General features: G+C 33.0%; 1 protein-coding gene across 1 annotated transcript; it reads left to right on the top strand.

Moving 5' to 3' along the window:
- Positions 1-618: 618 nt before the first annotated feature.
- On the top strand, positions 619-5,420 carry LOTGIDRAFT_114879 (hypothetical protein; the record flags this gene model as incomplete). Its single annotated transcript, XM_009053648.1, has 10 exons — positions 619-657; positions 975-1,124; positions 1,543-1,687; positions 1,926-1,990; positions 2,177-2,276; positions 2,860-2,987; positions 3,442-3,567; positions 3,980-4,201; positions 4,650-4,759; positions 5,354-5,420. Coding segments are annotated over 10 exons (1,152 nt in total), but the record flags the coding sequence as incomplete, so codon positions are not given.
- Positions 5,421-11,195: the final 5,775 nt, after the last annotated feature.

An 11,195-nucleotide genomic window follows, 5' to 3' on the forward strand; every position in this document is an offset into this window, starting at 1 on the left:
TTTTCATCTTCTGTAGTTTTCCTAATTTAATGCTTATTTGATATATGAATTTCTTTGCATGTTTTGGAATATGGAGTATTGTGTATATTATGCGATCACTGAGATTACTTCTCATGCAATATCTTGTCCATGTTAAAACACAGAGGCAAAAACAAGATTTTCATACTTGCATTATTTTAATCTTAACCAATTTTAACTATTGACTACCTCATCCTTTGATTTTGTTTCCTACTTCATGACCAGGGCCAGTGCTTTTTTGAGAATACTGTTCTCATCTCACACTAACATAAAATATATTACCATAGTATAGATTGCGAATTGCTATTGACACAATCAATTTTTCACAATTATTTCTTGCTTTACTGTTAAATATGCATGTTTTGACTTCTAATAGTCATTCGCTGATAGCAGATAACCATCATGAAATTAAATACTGATATGTTATATGGCCATGTTTGACTCTCAGACCATTTTCATAAAGATATTTGTATGAAATTTATATTGATAATAAAATTTAGATAATGAAAATTGTAATACAATATTGTAGAGTCATTTAACAGCGAAGTAACTGGTATAACAACATCAGATACCACTAGCAGTGATGAGATAACTTTCGCTGATTTAGGTTTAGCTGAAGATCACTTCTCTCATCCTGAGGTTAGTCAATCAATGACAATCAATGGTCTCCACTGAGTCTTTGATCCCCAGAACTTTTACACTATCAAAACTCTTATTTAACATTGAATAAAGCGGCTGATTTCAAGACTGACAAATTTAGGTCCAGGTGGTTTTTACTGAAAATGCCTTACATATGTTCAGTGTTAAGTTTATGGCACATATAATGCTGAGCATAGGTCAAGGACTGTCTCTTTGCCAACCTTGGTTGATTTTACTCTATTTTACAGATGTGACCAGCATATTGTCATCCAAAATTGTAAAATGTAAAATGTAAAAATTTACTATGATATTTTCAGGGTTATTTTGGTTTGAGTAATAAAGAAGAACTAGAGTTAGCTATTGATACTTGTAAAGACTTGATTAAAGATGCTAAGCCTAATTCAGATAAACATAAAAACCTGGTCAAGAAATTGATACAACTGAGATTAAAAATACAAGAAATTAAGGTAGATCGAAATGACAAATATACATTATTATGTATGTGAATTCTCTGAAAGTGATACCAAATTGACAAAAGTAGTGGCATCAGTTGGCAGGAGAGCTTGAAAGGATTGTAAGCTGAAGATTTCATGATTATTGTAACAATCTACAAAGATTAGCTTATGGGTTATTTTACCTTTTGTGGCGCTGCTGTATTGACCAAATTTCCTCTTTTGCATCCAGCATTGCAATCCTTTTTTGATCGAAAGGTTGAGGAAAAAGAGGAAATATTTGTATGTTTTTTTTTATCTGGACAGGATGCATATTATTTATGGTGACAGATTTATCCAGATGTACTTGTTGGTATGAAAGGGTGCACATTATATTCACACTTATAAAGTAAAAAAGCCACTATGGTTGATGTTGTTTCTTTATTCATATCAGGAAGGTCCAGAAGAACTAGAACCTGATATAAAGGCTGTTACAGGACATAAATTTAAAATAAAACAAAGTCGAAGTTCTAAACATTATTGTGAGAAATGTAATGCTGTAATTTGGGGAGTGATACAAGAATGGTACAGATGTATTGGTGAGTACAGTTGTGTTTAGTATTATATATAAAGTGAAGGAAAAACTCAGAAGATTGTAGAGAGGTAGATCAGCGGTCCAAGCAGTTCCGTCACTATCGCAAAAGCTGTTTTAATATCCTTTACGATATTGACATCCTTAAACCCGTAGTTTTAGATGAATTGCATGAAGCATGACATAATTAAAGCTAAGTTCTGTACATTTGTCTCTAATCTTAGATCATTACTTTTTTATTGTAGATTGTGGTTATTGTTGTCATTCAAAATGTTTAAATCAAATCACTAGAACTTGTGCTAAAGTTAAGGTATGTTCATCTTATGTGCATTTTCAAACTAGAGTATTGAAAATATCTTTTGCTCTTAACTGTATGAGTAATTATTCATATATTAAATTCCAAGTAAACAATGTATGACATGAGAATTTTATGCTTTTAAACTTATTCTATTTTACATGTATTTATTTACAGTAAATGCCTTATCATATTTTTCAGGTTGAAGAAAATCCTACCTATATTCTCACTATCTGTCCTCAAAAAAGTCTGGCTTCCCAAAATTATAGATGTTTTGAATGTCGTAAAAATATATCATTTAGTAAGTATGAAAATAACAAATGTTTTTGCAATGAAATTGGCTTCAAAGCATAAATTCCAGAGCTTCTTTTAATGTTAAAATGGGTTTTATTCTATGCAATTTTCATTTTACTTGACTACTCATCCTTCAGACTCTTCATTAGCCCACATGGTGCAGAAAGTTAAAACTCCATTCATTTCATCCTTTGGACTTTATCTATAATATGCAAATATTTCAAGAAGATATTTTTTTATTGACATGTTTGCTTTGCACTATTGATTTAGTTTGTGTTAAGTTATGCCGAAAGGTTTGTTGACTTTCTAAACTAGGTTGTATGCATTTTAAACAGGTTGAAAATTACATTAGTATTATATCATGTTGGCAAACTTCCAGTCAGTTAGTTTTAATAAAGTTTGAACAATGATGTAAACAAAACTTGTAGATATATGTTCAATGGGAGAAAAGATTATTTTGCAGTTGATCCCTGTTTCTAAAAAATCAAAATTGAGAAATAGCACACTTTTAGATTTTAAATGACTGTCAAGCTATCTTAAATGAAACGGGACCCTGGTTATTTATTTTCTCAAATTGACTATATTTACAGTGTCTGGTAGTAATGTACCTAGATTATGTGACTATACAGGACAATATTACTGTGAATACTGTCATTGGAATGATAATATGGTCATACCAGCCAGAGTCTTACATAATTGGGATTTTGAAACTAGAAAGGTATGTATTTCATTGAACAGAGTAAAAAGAAAGTTTTATATCTTGTTGTGGCTTTTGTAAGCATATATATATATTAATGCCTTAAGAAATAATAAAACAGAACATTAACTTTGTTTTTACTCAGAGCAAAAAAAAGGGGTGCTCATTTCAAGTAGTATGTCAGTAATATTAGACAAAGTGTGCACTTGATCTTGCATTTACATTTTGAGATAAGATTAAGCGAGATAGCTTTTTATCAGGTGATAATCTCAACATCATCTATTCATAGCACATAATTAAATTTCAAAGATCAGTTCTCAAACAATTCAACAAAAATGTCAATAATTGAAATTAAGACTTATGACTTTTTAACATGTGGTTATTATTAATTTTACTTTTACAGTACATGTTAGTGTCATTAAATATTTTTATTTCCTGTAGATAACATTATTTACTAGGCTTAATTTGATTTCAGGTGTCACGTTCTTCCAAACAATGTCTACGTTTAATGTATTTAAAACCAGTAATCAGAATACAAGATATTAATCCTATGTTGTTTAATTTTGTTGATGAATTAAATGAAATTAAGGCAAGTAAATTTGTTTATCATTGCTATAAGAACTGTATAAGAAAAATACATTAATTTGAATTGAAGACTGTTGGCAGTTCATTGAGCTATTTTCAATAGAAATTTAAAAAAAAAGTTAACAAACTTGGATATTACTATCAAAGCAAGCTGATATTCTATTTCATATAAACAATGATTGGTATTATTGTAATTACCCCCATCAAGAGTAAAAAAAAAACCATCAGCTGCAGATAAGTTGGATCTAAAACTTTGAATAAAGTGCACATCCTTTCTTATCCTCAAGTGGATCAGGAAATTAGTCCCTTCTTATTATCTGCATGGACTGAATGTTAGACAGGACCATGTCCTTGTTAAGTGGACCTAATTCTGAGCCATGTGAAATAAAGAGTTTATTATTATTTATTTTCTATTGAATACATTATAGAAATTACGAGAAGAGCTATTGATAATGAAGAAATATATATTACTATGTCAGCAAGCTATGAAAGTCAAATTATTACGTAGATTAGACAACAGACAGCATTTTGTAGAGAGCAGTGATGTTTATACTATGAAAGATTTAATGGAAGTACAAACTGATGTACTGTTATCAGAGATAGCTCAAGTACATTCTACATGGGCACAGCATATAAAAACAGACTGTGAGGTAAATATACTGTATAATTGCGAATATAATGCACACTTTTTCTTGCCCTCAGGCAAATCTGGAAACATCTCTAAGATCTAATATAATGCACAGCTTTTCTTGGCGTTGAGTAAATTTTAGCTAAAAAACTCTGTTAACATTATGGACAAAAGGTTGACATACTGCAGTCACTACAATATTTAGTGTTAATATCTAGAATTCCATAACTTACATTAAATATTCATATAGCTATGACTTCTGAATCAATATGAGGTATTATATGCAAAAGAGAAGTGGAGCCAACTATGTCTTTTATTGTCCTTGGACCTTGAGCTTATTGAAATAATTTTTTTGATATTTTATTGATAATTGAAAGGGATTTAGAACAGGTGAACAATTCTATAACACTTCAATAATACTATGTAATATACAGTTTGATTAATAAAAATAATATTATATGATATTGTAGAGATGTCAAGGTAGAGGGTATGTGTGTGAATTGTGTCATGAAGATGAAGTGTTATTCCCCTTTGATAGTATAGCTGTAGTTTGTTCTCAATGTTCTGCTGTATTACATAGGTAAGTTATCTTAACGACAGTTACAACTATTGACCTACAATATATTAGTGATAGAAAGACAACCTCTTTGTTTTCATATAGATTTTGACACCCAAACTCAAACTTTGACACCCCTCAAAGGATAACAATATTAGCTATGAGAATGTTTTGAAAGGCTTAAACGAATTTGCAGACTTAGTTGCTGAGTGCCAAATTGGTCTCAGAAAACAGTATATCATATTTCTTAAATTTACCATAATCTGTAAAGAAGTTTTCTAAACCTTTTATGTGTATTAGGGACACTGTTAGCATCAATTTGCACAATTAAAATATTCAATCTGACTTTTGTGATTCTTGCAATTTATTTCAAACTGAATGCTTTATTATTGCAAAGGCACTAGATATTTTAATCCTCTCTTACGATAGTGAGGTTATAAAACGCTTTGTTTTAGAGAAATTGCAAGTACCACAGACTTCTGACTCAGTGTCCCTTATATACTAAAAAACCTCTTTACAATCGTTTAAAGTTTTGATCTCTGTTGAATAGTTTACAACAAGGTAGCTTATTTACATGTAGTTATGATTTTTTTTCTAAAAACATGAACTGTATTTCAGACATTGTTTTGCGAGAGATAATGGTCAATGTCCACGATGTAGGAGAAGAGATAAAAGAAAAGAATGACTGTTGAAATAATTATTATTATTTTTATATTTTTGTATTTTAACTGTGTATGACTGTGATAAGTATACTTGCCTTATTTCTATTTTAACTTATGAGAAAGATTATAATTTATTTTAATATGGTTCCCTCTATATATTCTAAAGTTTATTTTCTATTGAAGTGAAAACTGTGTTTGGGAATTAAGATTAAAGGAATATTACCTCTTCAAACCAACATTAACATTTTTTACTTTCTCCAATAAGAGTATTTTCAATAATTACATTTATTGGCCAAGTTTGAAAATTTAAACTTTATGTGTATTTCAAGAGGCAGTAATTGTAATTTTCATCAAAGTATTGGATGTATCACAGAGGATGGTTAGTTGTTTTATACCAGCCTTCTATAAACTGGAGGTTAACTGAGTTGTTGCTTCATTGTTTGCATTATTATTCTTATAGTTAGTTAAAAGGACTCCAGGCACCACTGATCGCTTGGTTATATCATATACTTTGCTAAGTAACTAAGACAGATTACGTCTATTTGCATAAGTTACACAAAAAATGAAGAACAAAGGCGTAAAGCTTATGCAAAATGACTGATATTGCCCATTTGCTGAGAGCTGTGTCGCCTACTATTCTTTGTTGATCTCCAGGATGTGCAGAAATATTGTTGACTGAATATTGTTGACTAAATATTGTTGACTGAATATTGTTGGGTAATTTTAATTTGTTATGGACCAAGTTGTTATTATAAGTTTTAAGTTTACTAAATGCTTGCCTGATATTGATATTAAAAATTCAAACCACAGTTTGGTTTAATTATTATATGTTCTTAATTGATATATTAAAACAAGGATTTTAACTAAATGCTTTTAGTTTAATTTTTAAACCACTTTAATCATCATTTGTCAGAAGTTGAAGCCCGAAGCGTCTAGAAAAAATAACGTGAATTTAAAACAATGCCAAATATTGGTCTTGTCATCGACCTTTTAAGTTTTGTTTTTTTAACATTCACAATATCTTGAAATTATCATTTTTTCGAGATTCAATCTTTGGCAACTCCGAGGAAGTGCATCCATATATTCCAAGTATAACTTCATAGATTTGCAATAGGCGCATGCCTCCCATCGAAAAAGGTAAAAGAGAAAATTAGAAAAATAGAATTGATTTTATGGGGGTACAAATCATTTTTCTAAAGGATGGTGAGGAGCTGTACCTCCATTGAAGCCGCCACTGTATCGAGAGCGACGGATTCATTCGTCGGCCTTGATCTAATATGCAATTGCTACCTTTCAGAATAAAACCCTTTAATGATATTTAATTTATATTTCTCCTGCCCACTGAACATGTCCTCGAGCTGAGCGACTCATTGAGTAAGCTGTCAATTAGTGGAAATATTTGACAGTGAATGAATTGAAGTATGATGTATTGACCAGTTTCCAGCCTTGAGATCTTAGCAAATAACAATAATACCGTGAATATCCATGCCAGTAGCCAGTGTTTGGTATGGTTGTGGATGCAAAATCCCCCCCCCCCCCTCCTCCTCCGGAAAAAAACTTGACAACCGAGCAATTCAATATGTCTTGCCCTTTGTATCTACGACCTACCCCTGCTAAGCTGCAACTATAGCTACGGCCTGCCCCTATATCTACGGCCTGCCTCTATATCTACGGCCTGCCTCTATAGCTACGGCCTGCCTCTATAGCTACGGCCTACTCCCTGTAGCTACGGCCTACCTCTATAGCTACGGCCTACCTCTATAGCTACTCGTAGCTACGGCCTGCCTCTATAGCTACGGCCTACCCCCTGTAGCTACACCTGCCTCTATAGTTACGGCCTACCCCCTATAGCTACGGCCTACCTCTATAGCTACGGCCTACCTCTATAGCTACGGCCTACCCCCTGTAGCTACGGGCCTGGCCTTATATAAGTTAAAGTTAAGGAAGAAGCAGTGATTCAGAATTAAGAAATTATTGTTTTTTTAAAAAAAATCATTTAAAAAAATCAGAAAGTTGGGAAAACATTTTACGATTTCCCATCTTGAACATTGATGATGTGCAAAAAAGCTTTACACAATTACAAAACATTGAGGCTTGAGAGGAAATTGATTATTCTGTGGCCCCGACTCACTGCTACCTAATGGTCAATAGACACGCTTGAGACACAAGATCTTGCCAAAATCCCAATTCTTCTTATAATGTAGAAATGATCTCCACTGGAGCAGTTGGATGTTCTATATTTTCGTCACGCTGTCACACTTTCTCGACTGTCAAATTGTCACATCGTCACACTTATTAAATCATACCGTTACATAGAGGTATGAAGCCGTTAGACTTATATCTAGCAGGTCCTATCCTTCACACACATATCCATAATGATTTTCATCAGAGATATGGGGTGAGTGATTTTATTCCATTTATTAGCGCTAGAATGTTGATCGCTTAGTTTCCTACACCTTTCAAATGTCAACGCATCATATCATATCTCTACACAAAGTTATATCTTATTTTTCGTAACAGTTAGTTCTGTGAACCCGATTTTTTTCTATGTCATCGGCAATGAGCCCACGCTTCTTCGAAACGCATTAACAGTTAATTTTAACACCATCAATTCCCACGTTCAATACAGATTATTTAAAAATTTTAAACATGAGTTTGGCGTCCATTATTGTCAATTTGTGGGGAATTAATCTAATTATGTATTTGTACAGTTATTTTTCGTGATCGACTGGCTATTCTTGATATGCCTTTAATTATATGACACGGACGAAAAATAGTTTCCTGCGATGCATGTGGCAACTCTCGGCATTTTCCGTAGTGCTGACTCTACCTCGGATGTGGATGGAAAGTATATAGCCTATCTCTGGGCATTTTGGGACGAAGATTTGCAGTACGCCTCCTGTTTAAACAATTATTTCGAATATAAATTCTAACTTTATTTTCAATAAATAAGACCCCCTCTTTATTTCAACATAAAATAGTGCACTTGTGCAAAACATAATTCACTGTTATTCAAAGTAGATAAAGAATACATTTTGCATTTTTTCGTGCCAATGTATTTTCTGAAGGCGAATCCATCCGGTACAAGTGTATTAACCAACAAATCAAACATCCATGCACCAGGACCTGCACTTTAATGAGACTAAATGATATATTCCAAACCATTTTAATCATATGTTCGTTATCACGTTTTACTATATATACTAAATCAATACAGTATTTCAGAAATCAATCAAGAATCAAAAAGAATCAAGTTAGTCCAAAATCCATCTTCACTATGATATGTCATGTCATGTCACTACTTCATCTAATGCCTTGACATCATTAGGTCCAATAGGCCGGGTGGTTATAAATAGTCTCCTTATATTAATTTATATAGATATTGTTAATTCTTGTACCACATGTCACTATAATAAACACATTTTCTAGTTATTAGGCACTTTTCTTGTATAACGGAAGTTTGTAAATGCAGCAAGATGATTGGATTGCATTGCACGCTAGAGATAACAACCAATCAGAGCTTTTGACAGAAAGGTTGTTTGTTAAATTGAGAACTCTGGATGGCCGTATTCTTTAACGTATAATCCTATCAAATCGCTAAATTTAAAACCTACTGCCTGATGATATCAAGGCTTCGTAATGCCTTGACAATGTGAAGAGTAGTCTCGGTTAATATTACCACTGACAGTAAAGGGTGTACATATATAATTACAGAGTCTGGTCGATCTCAGATTAGTCCGTCATCTTATCCTCACTTTTTATACCTCATTGCTCTTCATCGTCTATATTCAGCATCAAATACTGACTTTTTCTCCCAAACTGTAACACTGAGTGTCACTTAACTAAGTGATAAACTGACACACTCAATGAATTGTAAACAAATCTTCATTGCCACGGCAGGATTTTAACAGACCCGTCTTGACATTAAATACTGTACAAGTGTCTCAAGTTAGTCGGTTGGAGTGGCTTCCAGACAAACGGTGTAATGATATCAATCTGTAACAACTTTAACCGTCTGAAATACTGTTTGAATACAGAGTCACAGTTACGTTGATAAGAAATTTCTCTTCTCCCCCCAAAAATTGAGCAAGAGTTGGAGATTAGTAATTTTAGGTTGTAACATTGCGGTTAAATGATGTTACGAACGCGGTGATTGAAAAGCAGAGAAAGTATGTTAAATGTAAGGTCAAAATGATTCCTTGACAGAAAAAGAGTTCTGACCCGGAGATCCCAAAACCTCCTCGTGATATCATTAAATTTACCATTGAACCGGCAAACCCAGGATGCTTAAATGTCTTTCCAAAGACACGCGAGATTAGGATTGAAAATTGAGAATGTCCAAAACCGTTGAACACTTGGTGCCTGGGGTGGATTTCCAAAAGGAGGGTGGCAGAAAGGATGCGATTTTCTGAGTTTTATTACTTTATTGCTTGTAAGCGCCTTTGGTTGCCCAATGTTAAAGTGGAATATATAAATTTGGCGGTGTTTGATAGTTGTCCCTCTTCAATTACCGAAGTTTCATTACCAAAACGATATTATCATTTTCTTTGTACCCAACTGACACGTAAAACGTGTTTCATCTCAATGTTGACGTACAAACGCAATACTTGTTTTTAAACAAAAATCTTTCCTCAGGGGCTCGAAAACAATGAAGGGTGTTAATAAGGACTGGTCATCATTTCTGAGTTTTCTTTTTCTCACAAACAAACAACGTTTTAAGCCTATATAGTGTAAAAGGTCACAACAGATATAATATAACAATATACTAAAACAATTTAGATAATGTTAAACATGAATTAATCAAGCACTAAAAACTCAAAACTGGTTGCTTACGGGAATTTATTTGTATATGGTGAAGTATACTTGATAAATCTTCTTTGGTTAATTTATTATCTTCATCCAAACTTCTTATAACTTCACTGTATTGGCTTAAGTTGTTTAAATATGTCCTTATTACAGACGCAATAATTGCTAAGTGCTGGTAATTTTGCAAAATGGTCTAGGTCTATATGGTATTTTCCAACGATGTAACAATTATCTTGGGTCAATGTTAATTGTGTTTGGTGATGTTCATTAGTAGGTTCGAACTATTACTGTCAGCAAGGCCATTAGTCGCTGACACGTATCTTACTCCATTAAGACAATGACGTTGCGTGTTTTTTGCCCACTTCCGCTCCTACCAAACTAACCTCCTCTTCTAAAGATGTTTTTTTTTTTACATTTCCGGTTTGTTATATCAGAAGAAAATGTTACATCAGAGTTATTTAGGCTACTCTGAAACACTAGTCAAGGGGTCTGTAGAATTTCCGGTCAAGCTTTATCTAAAATAAGCACTTGTTTGATTGGATAGCTAAATCAAGGTCGTGATGACGCCAATGGTGACGCTATCTTGCTAACGTAGCAGTCCAAAGTTTCATCTCTGAATATATAAAAGGAACACATTCGAAATATTCAAACCGTTTTTCCTGTGTAAATTGACATAGAATAAGCGTCCAGCTTGGTCGAAACAATAAACCGAGCTTTAAACTGAAAATCGAAAAAGAGTAGACTAAAAATACTGAAAGGGCTCTTGAAAATATTCAGATTCAGCAATTTCTGTCAACTGTGCCAGCAATTTGGTTTTTATTTTCATTCAAAACTGCGTGAAGAGATTGGGAAACAAGACCATAGATCTTATATTGTTGGTATTTAACCTTTGGTTGTTTTCCATTCTGAAAATCTTATTGGAAGCCCGTGGCTATAACGATGAAAAACGACATAGGTCTAGCGTTACACTGAAGATGAATAAATCATAATTT

Source organism: Lottia gigantea, assembly GCF_000327385.1.
Source record: "Lottia gigantea unplaced genomic scaffold LOTGIsca_20, whole genome shotgun sequence".
NCBI lineage: Eukaryota > Metazoa > Mollusca > Gastropoda > Lottiidae > Lottia > Lottia gigantea.